General features: G+C 54.6%; 3 protein-coding genes across 3 annotated transcripts; 2 read left to right on the forward strand and 1 right to left on the reverse strand.

The window, feature by feature from the left end:
- Positions 1-178: 178 nt before the first annotated feature.
- On the reverse strand, positions 179-3,006 carry COCSUDRAFT_39272 (ribonuclease H-like protein; the record flags this gene model as incomplete). Its single annotated transcript, XM_005652157.1, has 8 exons — positions 179-349; positions 821-934; positions 1,072-1,224; positions 1,506-1,645; positions 1,834-1,993; positions 2,233-2,368; positions 2,492-2,634; positions 2,986-3,006. 8 exons carry the CDS (start codon positions 3,004-3,006, stop codon positions 179-181), a joined length of 1,038 nt encoding a protein of 345 aa, XP_005652214.1.
- A 1,458-nt stretch (positions 3,007-4,464) lies between these two features.
- On the forward strand, positions 4,465-9,859 carry COCSUDRAFT_55660 (hypothetical protein; the record flags this gene model as incomplete). The annotated part of the gene is made up of 11 exons (XM_005652158.1): positions 4,465-4,533; positions 4,743-4,912; positions 5,177-5,297; positions 5,552-5,752; positions 6,020-6,170; positions 6,533-6,687; positions 6,957-7,131; positions 7,329-7,559; positions 7,716-8,965; positions 9,181-9,430; positions 9,759-9,859. 11 exons carry the CDS (start codon positions 4,465-4,467, stop codon positions 9,857-9,859), a joined length of 2,874 nt encoding a protein of 957 aa, XP_005652215.1.
- Positions 9,860-11,048: 1,189 nt separating this feature from the next.
- COCSUDRAFT_11591 (P-loop containing nucleoside triphosphate hydrolase protein) lies at positions 11,049-12,916 on the forward strand (the record flags this gene model as incomplete). The annotated part of the gene is made up of 6 exons (XM_005652159.1): positions 11,049-11,134; positions 11,268-11,425; positions 11,643-11,725; positions 12,157-12,312; positions 12,522-12,615; positions 12,783-12,916. The coding sequence occupies 6 exons, from the start codon at positions 11,049-11,051 to the stop codon at positions 12,914-12,916; spliced, it is 711 nt and encodes a 236-aa protein (XP_005652216.1).
- Positions 12,917-13,399: the final 483 nt, after the last annotated feature.

The following is a 13,399-nucleotide window of genomic DNA, read 5'->3' on the forward strand; positions in this document are numbered from 1 at the left end:
ACCGCGCACACTCTATCATGGCCTGATCTGTTCCATCGCAACAAATATCTTGTTTGTGACTGAATCACCCGTGGGTGGCACGTGCACTGGCAACAATCGCAACCCAACATTGCCCAAGCCTGCGAAAACCAATAACATGGTGCATGGCACGAATTCTCTACCGCAAGACCCAATGCTTTCAAGAGTTGTTTGCGTCCGCCAGCAGCTGTGGTAGGAGGCCCAACCGGCCAATGTGGGCCAAGCACAGCCTGATCTGGCCATATCTCACACTTTCTGGTAAATGCTCCTTCAGCATCTTCACTGTTACACCACGTTCCTGCAGCTGCTCCACCAGATCCTGGCCAGGCTCCTGCAATGGCCCCAACTGGCACAATCTCTCGACCAAGCCCGGCTGTGAGGTAGGGCCGGCAATGCGTGCTTGTCCACCTTCCAACACTGCCTCGCTATCTCCATGTATTGATGCACTGGCGCACGGACTGTGCTGCTGCAGCCCCGCATGGCGTGCAGCAGCCAGGGCTCCTGCATCTTTTGCCCCATCCAGGGCTCCTGCATCGTTTGCCCCAGCCAGCCCAGAGCTGCTGCGCTCCTGTAGTGCAGGCGCCCCCGGCAGGTGGGCGGCTGGGCAGATCGCATGGGTGGGGCCGGGCTGTTGGGCAGGCAGGCATTGACTCCGGGCAGGCAAGCAGGAGATCTGGGCAGGCGGGCATGGATTCTGGGCAGCTGGGCACGAAGTCTGGGCAGGTGGGCACGGATTCTGGGCAGGCAGGCAGAGGTAACGGGTGGCCGCGCCGGCCACGGCGGCGAGGGTGGCGCGCGGCACATGCGCGTGGTGCCACGCGTACGCGGCCCCGGCAGTGATGGCCTCGGCGATGTACCCCTCCACGCTGTCGCGCTGGATATTGCGCTGTCTCGCGATCGCGCGGATTGACGCCCCCTGTCGTGCAAATGCAAGGGGTTTTATGTCACCACACAACGAAGTACCGCACATGCAACAGAAACCAGTTCGTACGCAGGAGCAATGCATAAGTGACCCGCTCACTGCTTAAGGCATAATTGACCCGCCTGCTCCACGAAGAATCGCCAGACGGCCATCTTGGCCGGCTGCAGGTGCGCCACAATCGGCGCTGCCGGGACGTCCAGGGGGCTCTGCTCCTCATCGGACGCATCGCCCTCGGGCTCTTGGGGCTGTGACGGTAGCTGCGGCAGGGGAAGCACCGTGATCCGCTGCAGGAGCACACATCATGATCATTTTTTTCCTCCCTACGTCAGTGATGTTGCTCCTTGTAAGTACTCACCATGCCCTCTTTTTGGGCAGATCATGAACTGAGAAAATATAGCAGATACAGGGACATTCCTGTGCTCACTCCTGGTCTGCCCAGCAGAGAGGGTGGCGCACTGCCAGGGTGATTTAGGAAGGGGCTGAATGACATTTAGGGGTAGATAAGATGGGATGCAGAATGGAGAGGAAAGGAGGTGGGGTGGAAGAGGCAGACATGAAGAGGCACCTGGTAGAGGATTAGGGAGGCGTAGGCGTCCAGGGCGGCGTACTGCTGCTGCTCCAGAGACAGCGGCCAGGTCTCCCAGTTGCATGTGCGCACCCCCGGGTCCTTGCGCAGCTCCGCGCTCAGCATCGCCGCTGCCAGCCCTGCCCACTCCAGTCGCTTCCATCATAAATATGAACAGATATGTACCCCTATTGTCAGGAATGCAAGGCACCATGCAGAGGCGGATTGGTAACGGCAGTGACTTTGCAGCTGATGAATCCTGGTCAAGTACAATCATTCGGGCTAAACTCCGTTTATGAGGGATTTATAGCAGGGGTAAGGCAGTCACGTGCGAGGCTCCACTTCTCGGGCTGGCGGGCAGAGCTGGGGCCGCATAGGCGCAGGTTCGCCTCCTCAGACAGGTCCACCATCCCCTCACATGCCACGCTAAAGTCCCTCATCAGCTTCTGCGCATCCCCGCAGCACCCCACGCCCGCCTTCTTCAATTCCTGATTCAACAGCCACAAATGTGTTCTCATGCCATTGTGCTGTCCCTCAGGAGTGACTGCAGAACAATCGAGATGTGGGTCTTATTACATCCAGGAAGGCCAGCATGTGCGCCGGTGGGTTGTCATGTATCACGGCAGTGTGTAATTTTGCTTCAAAATACCTCGCTATGATGCTAGTGCTAAAATCTGAAAGAAAGGGTTAGGAAGCAGCATTTCTGGCCGGGGTGGCCAGGCCTCACCGGGCTGCGCAGGAGTGTGAGCAGGGCGGGAGTCAGGCCGCTATGGTACACATGCAGCAGGAACACGCGGTAGGCCCCGCCTGGCGGCCGCAGCGCCAACTGAATCACCGCCACTGGCCGCGGCGTCTCACCCGTCCTGCAGACATCCCTCTTTTCACACTGCGCCACTCTCCCTGAGTCTGCTTCCACTGTTGCAAGGAGGATGGCTTTTCTAGAGCACGGATCTCTGTGAGATTGCAGTCCTGCTTTTCAGGAACACGAATCACTGGTGGGGCGGCAAATGGCGTGCCTGTAGGTGACACGCCACTCAATATCAAAGCCGACTGCTTCGACGCCGCAGGACAGCGCCAGCTGGCACAGGTGCTCCACTTCTGCCGGCAGCGATGCATATGTGATGCAGCCCTGCCACACATGGGACTCTTTATAGACTTCCAATCCACTTTCTTTTTCAAATATACTGAAGATCACAAGCCCCATACATGGTCATGCCACACAGACGAGGTGTCCCCATCCCCTCATCTTATTTACAAATTGAAAGAAGGGCAATTGGCGATGCTCTTATACATCATTGGAGCAGCTTCTTCAGCGAGTAGTGGTGCGGGAGAGTCACCTTGGGCAAGCAGAGCGGCCGAAGCGTGCTCAGCGCAGCAGGCTGCCCAGGCTGCTGCCCGCTGAAGGAACTGGGCAGCTTCCTCTTGCCCAAAACAGCTGGCGCTGCATTGTTCTCTGCTGGAGGCAAATACCCTCTGTGACCTGGACCGTCTGATTGCGCATTGGGTCCTCCCTGCAGCTGATCCCATTTGGGCTGGCCTCTCCCCTCATTCAGATGTCCGCTGCATTCGGGCTGTCGCGGCTGAATTTGAACTGTGCATGTGGTCTGATGGTGACTGGATGGTGCAGCGCTAGATTGCTGATCTGCAAGCCTGTTGGGATCGAATCCAGGATTGCTTGCATGCGAGGATGGCGGGCTGCCTGTGCTTACAATCTCTCCAGGCCCCACCCTTCTGCTCTGTTTGGTATCCCCTGTGCAGCGGAAATCTGAGGAAACCGTTCAGTGAATCGTGCACACAAGTTTTGGAATTGGTGCCTTTTTGCACTAAGCAGATATTAATGACGTAAGCAGAGAGCGCACTTGTATTTTTCTGCTCAGCTGCTAGCACGAGGTTCACTAAGTCGGCATCCTCTTGGGTGGACACCTGCATTCAAAATCTCATTATAGAGCTCTACAGTGACGAGAAGTGCCGATGCAATGCAGTAAGTATTTATATTGGTTGGTCACCTGCCCAAAGTCGAATGGGCCACTGTCTAGGAGTCCCATTCCGTTTTAAGTGTCCAAAGCTGCTAGCTTTAGATTTGAGTAATAAAATTGCATAACTTCAACAATCTAGCCAACGAATGGCCACTCTACCACAGTTGCATTGTGCAAGTTCAGAGCAATGCAAGTACTTTCGATCTTCCAGCAGAGAAAGAACTCCAGGGCGTCAATGCTCCGATAGCTCAGTAACAGAGCCGCATAAGATTATGCTGGATCGAATATTGAAGGAAGATCTTGCCAGAGCAGTCAGTAACTGATGTGCATATCTGTGCATGTCCTGCCAAGTTGTTATATGACTCATCAATGCCCGCTCAGCTTAAGACATCAGGAAACGGTTTGCTCAGCAAACTTTGCTGCAAACCAATAGATCCTCCTCCATAATAACTTACATATGAACCTCGTGTTGGAAGCCTCATGGAGACGTACCCGCCCCAATCTATGAGACTTGACAATCCAGTCCAGTAAAGGCATGCCCCATGATGGACCAAGGTAGAAGAAGAGCTGCGCGAGCCAGAGGCAAGGTCGATTATGCAAAGCTTCACGGAGCGGAAGTGCAATCGGATGGTATGAATAAAAAACATCTTGTTTACGGAATGTGCGACTGGATTTTGCCATCCTTGTAACAACAGCGTTTCATTGGCTATTTATTGAATGGTAAAATTTGCTAGAAGAATATTGTGTCTTTGTTCCTAGCCGCATGTTTATCGTTTGCAATGTTTGAGGATTGAGTTTTGGTCGCAGACGAGCATCAAGTGGATCTTGGCCACCTTGCCCAAAGGCTTCTGTCGCACGAGGCCTACACCTCGGAAACCTGCTGCAGAGCTACTCCCGGTGAATTCACTAGCGATTTTATCCACAGCCGCTTTACAGAGCCAGTCATCATCCCACCAAGCTCAGCTGCAGTGCAGCAACTTGGCATGGTGCTGCCACCTGCAGCAGGCCTGACTGTGCCTGAGGTCGCCAAGGTGGTCGGCTACGACAAGGAGGTGCATTCTCATCCAAAAATTTCGACGGCAGCTTTCTTTCCTCTCATGGCCTGCACCTCTTGGAGGCATGCTTGGTGGGGAGGGACCTGCGCACTCACACAAAGCAATAATCTCAACATTCATCCTGTTCATTTGTGCATCTACGAGATATCTCCGTGCTTGCATGCACATGACTCATGCGATTGAGGTGCAGCGCATGCTTTGGACAGGTGGCCACATTCAACGTGGGCAGCCAGGGAGAGGGGCCCAAGTGGAACCTGCTGCAGTGGCTGCAGTACTGGTGCACGCGGCAGGGCTCCCAGGAGCGCAAGATTTGCGAGCGCAGAAATTCTGTCACCTCTCTCGATGACGAGGCTGACAGCCGCGATGCCAAGCGCAGGTAGCACTCACGATGCTCCAGTCCCCTGTCTCTAATGAAAGCATATGCGCATGTGAAGTGAATGTGGACACTTTGAGAGCTGCATTTTGGGGAGGCAGGGGACACCTGTTCCTGCTTACCTTGACTGGCATAATGCCCCAGTGAAGCTCTATATGCTTATGCTGCCTCCTGCTTGCAGCCTGGTGTGGAAGTGTATGAGTGCAGTATTGGCGCCAATTCAGATGCCGAGAGAGTGTGCTGTGTTTGCTGGCAATTGCTGAGCAGGGAGTGGGAAGCGAAGGCGAGGAACATCAAGGTGGGAGCGTGGGTGCAGCGGGGCATCAGCGCAGAGTCTCGAAGGCGCCTGTTCCAAGCCTCTTTCCCTGTGTCCGGTACCTCCCTGGAAGTGAGCCCACCATCATCCATCTCTTCAACAAACTGTGCAATTGCTTTTGCAGTCATGGACGTACCGCGCAAGAACACACCTGCCTTCATAAGATTTGCCAGCTGTGAATGAAACATGAAGCTTCACTCCAATAAGCAGGAATGAGCTTTGGGTGATTACTGGTAGACCATCGGCCAAAGAGGACTGTGGGAGTCTGCGCTTGATTGAAGAGATCGAAGAGATACCTTTGAGTAGGTCGTTCTGTGTGGCTGCAGGATGCGGTGCTCTCGCCAAGGGCAGTGCGAGAGAGCGACTTGGTGCAGCGGTTCTGGCCGCCGCATGCGACGGAAGAGGTGCAGCAGCAGAGGCCGCACATCGCCCTGCAGCTGTCCGTGGCACCTTCCGGCAGCTTCCGCAACTTCCGGCTCGGTCCTGGCGGCGCCAGCACCTGGGTGCATGTCATCTCCGGCAAAAAGGTGACCCACTGGGTCCCTCTTGATCATGCTGAAAGTGCTCTGCTAAAAGTCATTCCTTGCGAGGAGGAGGGCTTGCAGGCTTGCTGCCCTGCTCTATGCACTCTTCTCCTTTGCCACAAGTAATTTATGCAGTAGCATGTGATGCATCGCTGCAGCTTGTCTCCAGACTTACCTTGCCCCTGCACAGAAACATGTGCAATAGAGGAATACTTTATTACAGTACGATGCAAGGATTTTGGTGAGTTCTGACAAGTGGTGTCTCTGCAGGTGTTTGCACTGCTACCGCCAAGCCGTGACAACCTGGCGGCATATGTGAGCTGGTTCGGGGCTGCGCGTCAGGCTGGAGTGTTTCTGCCGGAGCATGCGCAGGGCTGTGTGAAGGTGGAGGTGCCTGCTGGAGCCACTTTCTTCATCCCTGGTACACACAAATTCTACCACTCGCTTGCTTTTGCCCCTGGCCTTTTGCTAGACTGCTGTGCTGTATGTTGCAATTTCCCCAGTACTATGTGATAGACCTATCTCACAAAGACCCTGCATTGCATGAGCCCCTGCATAGCAAATGCATAGCACTTGCCCTCCGGCCTCAAGTCCCAGTGGCTTTTCCTGAGCTTGACGCCAGGCTTGAAGTCTGCAGCTGTCTGGTGGGCATGGTAGGATGCAGATGGTTTGATGCTGATGTGGATAAACTCCTTGATGGTCAGATACATTGCTGTGTGCTGTGCTTATTTTCTTGCGTAACCTTCCTTGGAAAGTGAACGAATTGTATGAGCTTCTGTGCAGGTGGGTGGATGTTTGCGGAGGCAATGCCGTCGGACTGCGTGGCAGTGGGCGGCCAATTTCTGCATGCTGGTGCAATGACTACGCAGCTGCAGGTCGGCCTCATTGAAGAGCACCTCGCACTGCGGCGCCAGCACCGCTTCCCACAAAACTATCAGGTGCGCTGGTGACAGTTTCTTCAATTTTTCTGGAGATGCACATTTTCATGCACGCATTGAAATGATGTGCAGGTCCTTCCTGCTCTTCATCATCCACGCATGCAATTGTGCATGAAAGGATTGACAAGTGGTGGGCAAATCTGCACATCTAGCGACTGACCTGTTGCTTGCTCATGCTCAATTTTCCCAGATGAAATGTTCTCTCAGATTGTCTAGCCGCACATGACCGTTGTACGGCGACAATTGACTCTTTCATTGTGCCAGAATAGGTGTTGTGGTACACTGCGGCCCACTATGCGCGACGTCTGGTGGAGCTCTGCCCGCTGGGCCCAGAAGAAGTGCGAGAGAGGGCAGCCCAGAAATCGGGCGTCAGGCGGGCGGCCGATGAAGCCGCCGTGGCCGAGCAGGCAACCAAAGCAGCAGCCAGTCGCGCAATGTCGGCAGGTGCGCATGTTCCCAATGACTGGTGCAATTCTCTAAACGAACCTCATTTCAGATGGGTTTCGTGTGCCGTCACTGTACTGTCCTGTGTGGAGAGAGTGCGAATCTATTCAATCTCAGTAAAAGTTCTTCAAACCTTAAGCGGATGGGCTTGGAAATACACATGCACATGATGACACTGTGCATGTCTTTCAATGCAGATCGGAAGGCCAGGCAGCACATAGCAGCCTTGGCGCGTCCAGCGGAGAAAGAGCAGCAGCCGGTACCCAGCGGGAGGAGGAAGCCGACTGCGGACGCAGGCGGCAGCCGCCGCGCTGCGAGACAGGCGCAGAAAGATGTAGCGCCGCAGAAGCGGCAGCGGCGCGTCACCCAGAAGGTGCAGGAAGCCATGGATGACCCGGACCTGGACTTTGGCACTGCTCCAGAAAGCGGTGCGGAAACACACCCATCTGCCCGCCTCACCTGCGGAACAAAATAACTTATTTGTGTGGCCATTGCAACCGAGGAAAACTCTTCATGCTGAGTCACTTATTGCAGTATGACATTAGTGCGATTGTCTGACAGAGGTCTTCCTCGCAATGGTGCAGGCGATGAAGATGCACCACCCGTGAGAACAAGGCGGCGGCAGTCTGGGAGGTTGCAGGATGACTCAGGGCTCGGCAGCGATGACACATCAGAGGAGGCGATGGAGGAGGAAGAGAGCAGCGACGAGGAGTTGCGAGCGATGGCAAACATCCGGCGGCGGCGGCAGCGACAGATTGCTCCGGCGGCCGGGCCCAAGGTACGCCTCCGCACAGGCGCCGGGCCGGCCACGGCTGCGCAGCAGGCAACGCCGCCGAAGTTGCGCCTCAAGTACTCAGCTTCCGGCGCAGCTGCCGCACAGCCGACGCCCGCGGAGAGAGCCGGCAGGGGGCGCGCCAGGTGGCAGCTGGAGGATGATTCGGACGATGACGTGGCAGCAGTGGAAGCTGTCGCGCAGCTGGCGCGGCAGCCGGCCCGAGCAACCTCGCTGAAGCTGAAGCTGAAGTTTGGGGAGGGAGGGAACAGCATCCCACAGGTGGATGGCGCAGACGACTCAGACGGGGATGAGGCTCTGCATGCTGAACCACCGAGAGCGGAGACGACTGATCTGCAGGCTGCGGCAGATGAGAGTGCGCATCAGACAGTGCACGCCGATGCGAGCGCCGCCGCGGTTGGCACCCAGGACACGGCTCCCCTGGATGCGCATTGCAGCGATGTGAAAAATGAAGCTCCTGAAGCTGGCGGTGTTGACGAGCCTGCTGAGGATGCTGCCGCAGCACCCAGCCTGCAGCAAGGAGCAGACTCAGCGCCTGAAGGCCTGCTTAAAGAAGAGGCTAAAGCAGCAAAGCTGCAGCTCCAAGCTTCTGACAAAGCTGAAGGTCACCCTGACGTGCAAGCCGTTGGAGCAGAATTGCAAGCTGGTGGCATTGGCGTTGAGCCAAAGGAGACAGCCGCAGCTGGGCAGGCATCACAAGTTCTGGATCTGATACTCACTGAGGGACCGGCTGCAGTGGAGGCACCTTCTGCTCCAGAGGCTGCCGCTGGTTCGGGGCCCCTCCCGGCCGCAGCAGCACCGTCTGCTGATGCAGAGAAGCTGCCAGCTGAGCAGCCGCAGGGAGCGGATAATGCTAGCTTGCCGCAAATGACTGCAACGGGACAAAACGGGCATGCGGACCATGGGAATGAGGCCAAGCAGCGAGCGCCAAGGCCTCTGTCAGCGGAAGAGAAGGCGGGCGTCCCTGCCCTGGTGCATGCCCTGAGGAGGTGGCTGCGAGAATTGGGAGGCCACCCTTTCAGTCAGATGGAAGACCCAGAGGTGACCTTCCTAAGCATCAACCCCTTTCAGTAGTTTGCACCTTTCGTCTCGCATCAATTAAGTCTCGCATGAGGTAAAATATTGGCTCTCAATGCTCCCAATCCTGTGGCAGATACCAAGGAAGTGGTGGGGGATCATTGGATGGGTGACGAGAGAAATGTAGTGGGCAATTAAATAGCAGCGATCTTACTCATTAAATTTTGTGGCTGATGCAGAGGATGCTGGATGAGCTGGAGGTGTGCCTGGCAGCCATGGGAATGCCTGTGGCCAGCGTGGCACCGCCGGTGGACTTTGACGATCTACCCAGCGTGAAGCTGCCAGGCAGCTCCCTGGCACCTGCACAGGACCTGCCGGAGGATTCTGCTGGCGAGGGGACTGGGCTGCAAGGGGCCAGCGAGGATGAACCGCTGGAGGAGGATCCCCAAGAAGAGCTGGGGGACTCCACCCTGGAAGCCCAGGCCAGAGGTGCACCGCAAACGTTTTCGAATTTGAATGTTTTGGATACCCTCGCCTATACAGGAGAAAGGAATTAGCTGCCTCTGCATGCACCCATTGCATGCAGAGGCCGTTGGCATGTTGTTGTGCTTGCAAATTCTCTTAGGATGCTGGAACGTATAATTTGGTGCTCTTTGGCCGGGGGATTCTGTAGTGTTGCTACATAATCTCCAATTGCGCGGCAGCCCTTCCTCTTATCTCCCTGGCCCTCGCACTGCTCTGATTTCTGCAAACCTCTTTGCCAAAATTACAGAGGTTGACCCAGTGGTGTTGAGGATAGCTGCATGCTGTGGGGCAGGCAGCAAGCGCCAGAAGGGACCCAGTCTGGGTGGACGAGGCGGAGTCAGGAAGAAGCCATCTGTGAGGGACCGCCTCACCAAGAAGCTGCGGATCAGATAGGCTTATGATCATCAAATACTTGGCCCTGAAATGGAAGGTTGATGTTGCAAGATGTTGTATCTGTTAACCTGTCCTTGCCAAGTCACTTACGGTATGTTCCGTTGTATTGTTCGGTTCTACTCATGCCACAATGAGAACTAGTACTGCAAGGAAGGTATTGCGCAAGAATTGGAGAATCTGCTGAGATCGTGCCGATCTGTCCATGGTGTCTAGAGACTGATGAAAAGGATTGCTGCTTGAGATCTGCTGATGTAATTAAAAGACTTCATAAGCTGAGTGCATGCACCTCTTGCCAAGTCAGGCTCTCTTTGCATGGTCTAATCTTCAGTGCTCTTCGTACCATATCTCTACTGCATTGAAAACTTAAATTGCTGTACGCCTTTTCTGTCCTTATCAAGCCCACTGACCGATGTCTCTGCGCTTGGTCAAGCAACAGCTTGCTGCACTCTCAAAAGACCAAAGTACCCCTGAAAATCTGAAAGAGCAGCCTCAAGCTGACAAAAAGAAATCGGAAACAAGAAAGTTAAAGGATAAGATTAAGAAAAAGCTACACAAGAGGGAGAAAGCCAAAGCGCAGAAAGCCTTGAGCGAAGAGGACATCAGAAAAAGGAACCTTGAATACTACATAAAAACGGCTGGAACATCAAAAAGCTCGGAGGCTATGGTGCAGGTGAGACATCGCAGCCTGGTTTCCTCGTATGGGGAACCGCACACTGTAGGAAAACTTCACAGATCATCATTGACTTACTGGCGATCTGAATACTATGCACAGATATGTGGCCCTACTTTCGCTGTGTTTAGACCCACATAATAATTAAATCTGTGTTGTGGACTTAGTGAAGCAATCTGTCGTTGCAGGCTCTCGCTTTGCTCCCAAGCGCAGCTGGGAGCTCAAAAGGTCAGTAAGCTGTGAGCAGCTATGACATTGGGCCTGTGGCATGGTTGCCCGTGCAATCATTCTGAACGGATGCAAAAAGCTTGCATCGAACCTCAAACGCCAGCGCACAGATGCAGATCCATGCAGAAAGAGGCTACGCTGGCCCATACCAGCGAAGTCGGCCGCCATAGGAGGAGACATATGCCTTGCAATGAGAGAAGCCGTCACATTGCAGCAGCGGCAGGGAATGCGGGGACTGGCACTGCGTCGGGCAGTCCATTTGCAGATCTGATGCAAGCCATTCAAGCTCAGATGCAAGGGCAGGCTGTAGACAGGGGACCGCCCTCTGCTGACATCGAGGTCCAGAACTTGAGTTTCCACCCAGCAGGTACACCACCGTACTATACCTCTGCAGACTAGCTCGCAGGAAGTAATGTCTTGTGTCCATACTTTGCACCTGCCCTCTGCAAGAGTGCACAGCAAGGGCAGTGCACCGATGCATGAATAAGTGTCTTGTTCCCTGACAGGTAGCGAGGCGCCTCTACTGACAGATGTGAGCCTGAAAGTTCCAGCAAAGCAGATGGGATTGGTCTATGGGCGCAGCGGGGCCGGCAAAACCACTCTCCTGCAGCTCATAGCTGGGCTGACACAGCCCACCACTGGCCGCATCGCAGTCATTGAGCATGCAGGTCTGTCCTAATACCATTAACAGCCTGTCGCTTCCGCAACAAGTCTTTGATGCAGCTTTCTTAGCTTTGTGTTGCTGAACCATCCAGCAATGACGGACCACCATTCATGATCTTGATCGTCTTCCAAGCGCGTTAATTATTAATGCGGTAATGGTAATAACCAATGTCGCCCTACATCTGTGGTATGTGGCTGCAGGCGGCATCGGCGCCGCAGCAGTGACGTCATCAGAGCGCCTGGCTCGAATAGGGCTCGTGTTCCAATTTCCCGAGCGGCACTTCCTGGCCGCAACGCTTCAGCAGGTGAGTCACGATGCAAAGAGTCATTGTGCAATCAGTGCTCAGGACACTCTCTGAACTGCGGTGCACTAGCCACCATGTATATGGTATCCCATGGTCTCAAACGCAATGCGATGTGAAATCCCCCGTGTTCGGATTTGCAACTTGTGGTACACATCCATCCTAGGAATTTGCTGCGGACCTGTCCAATCCCTGCTTGCCGGGCAAGTGCAATTTCTGTGCTCAGAGTATCAATTTGGGCCACAGGTGGAGTCCAGAGGCCCCATCACATCCTATGATGATGCCAATGATGTGTCACAGCAGCGCTGATTCAAGGAGCTGCTCTGTGATGCAGGAGCTCAAATTTCACATGAAACAGTCATCATCATCAGCGCTATATAGCGAGCTAGGCAGCTAGTCATAGTCACAAGACTCTCAAAGCAGTGTGCGCGCAGGAGCTGGCGTTTGCGTGGCCGCAGGACATGGTCTCGCTGCAGCAGCTGTCGTCGCGTGCGGGGGTGGTGCTGGACGCGCTAGGGCTGGACCATATTCCCCTCGACACCCCCCTGCGCCAGCTCAGCGATGGCTACAAGCGCCGATGCGCGCTCGCTGTGGCCCTCGTGCGCAGGCAAGGACCCCTCACCTGCATCTAAACAGCGGTGTTGGCTGGCTAAGATGTATCGATTCTCTCTCTCTCTCCCTCTCCCTCTCTCTCTCTCTCTCATGCACTATCCCCTTTGGGTATCTCCTCCGCTCCATGACGGCAGGGAAATACTGCTGATCACAGTCCAATGTTTGAGCTCAGAAGGGTGACAAGTAGTGTGCTCTTTGGTGCAGGCCGTCGGTATTGCTGCTGGATGAGCCACTGGCCGGTCTGGACTGGCAGTCTCGCGCCGACATCGCCTCAGTGCTAGGTGTGGCCGCCTTATTGGAAGTATCTGTCAGATTGAAGATGCGAAAAGTTGGTGGGAATTTCCTATTAGACCTTTGTTACAGCCTGGGCCCGGTGGGGAGTGACACTCCCGTGGAGAAGAGTTGGCTGGCAATACCGTGAGAGGGAGGCTTTTGCCGGGGCATGCAGGCAAGCTGAAGCAGGAGTGCACGGTGCTGGTGGTGTCACATGATCTGCGCGAGTTGGAGCCCCTGATAGATGTGGCATGGGAGATGGAAGCTGGCGGCAAGCTGAAGTCCGTGCAGTGGCCCCCTGCACAGTGATGATATTAACGCCTCAGGCATGGCCAGCGCGTATCCGGAATCGTCCCTTAGGAAACCTTGACTCTGAAGCTCCAACAGCCAACATTGGCTGCAGATTGGACGCTTCGCTTAGTGAGACGGAAAATGGTGGTTGTTCCGTTTTATCAAGCACTGGAAGTCAGTTGAGACAAGCACTGCGCATGTTTTGTGAGTAAGTATTGAAGATAGCAGTTCTAACATTCTTGCGGCCGCTTGTACTGTGCCTGTCTTATGCTGCAGTCCAGAGCATGCACTGGAAATGGAAAGCAACGTAAAGCAGTTGTTAACGAGGTGAATGTGGGGAATATTGTAAGGCATGCATATCTCCATCACATGCACAAGGAGGCAGCTTCCTCCACCGTAGAAGCTATAAATCACAGTCCCATCTCTTATCTTCAAATGCTGCGCTTCTTCCTTCTGAATGTAGTAAAAAAACTCCAATTTAGAAACATTCTAAATATTAGA

The sequence above is a fragment of the Coccomyxa subellipsoidea genome (assembly GCF_000258705.1).
Source record: "Coccomyxa subellipsoidea C-169, whole genome shotgun sequence".
NCBI lineage: Eukaryota > Viridiplantae > Chlorophyta > Trebouxiophyceae > Coccomyxaceae > Coccomyxa > Coccomyxa subellipsoidea.